The 288-nt window shown below is 40.3% G+C and overlaps 1 protein-coding gene across 1 annotated transcript in view; it reads left to right on the top strand.

The window, feature by feature from the left end:
• LOC119590585 overlaps positions 1 to 282 on the top strand; it is a gene marked incomplete at its 5' end in the record, with an annotated part of 7559 nt that extends 7277 nt beyond the window's left edge. Inside the window, 1 exon segment of the mRNA XM_037939259.1 lies at positions 42 to 282. Coding sequence (XP_037795187.1) covers positions 42 to 238 — 197 coding nt within the window.
• Positions 283 to 288: the final 6 nt, after the last annotated feature.

Raw genomic sequence — 288 nt, 5'->3', positions numbered from 1 at the left:
TTCTTATTTTATTCTTCACTAGACTATTCAATTCTTTACAGAGGGAATGACCATCAACCAGGAAAGGATAAGTGCTTCTGTTGTCCAGTTGGTGCAAAACCAAAGACTTGTTGTCTCTTTGCTGTCGGAACTGGTTGCAGGCCAGAAGCACTTGGTGGCAAGCCAGAAGGAGATGGTGGCGGTGGCAAGGGATGGGGTAAATGCCCTTCAAGAAGCTTTGGAAATGTTTAAACAATAGAAGTCTCCAGTTTTTTAGAATTAAAGCTAAATAACTGTATTCTTATTAAA

Source organism: Penaeus monodon, chromosome 27, assembly GCF_015228065.2.
Source record: "Penaeus monodon isolate SGIC_2016 chromosome 27, NSTDA_Pmon_1, whole genome shotgun sequence".
NCBI classification, from domain to species: domain Eukaryota; kingdom Metazoa; phylum Arthropoda; class Malacostraca; order Decapoda; family Penaeidae; genus Penaeus; species Penaeus monodon.
This window is presented reverse-complemented; position numbering and strand designations above follow the sequence as displayed.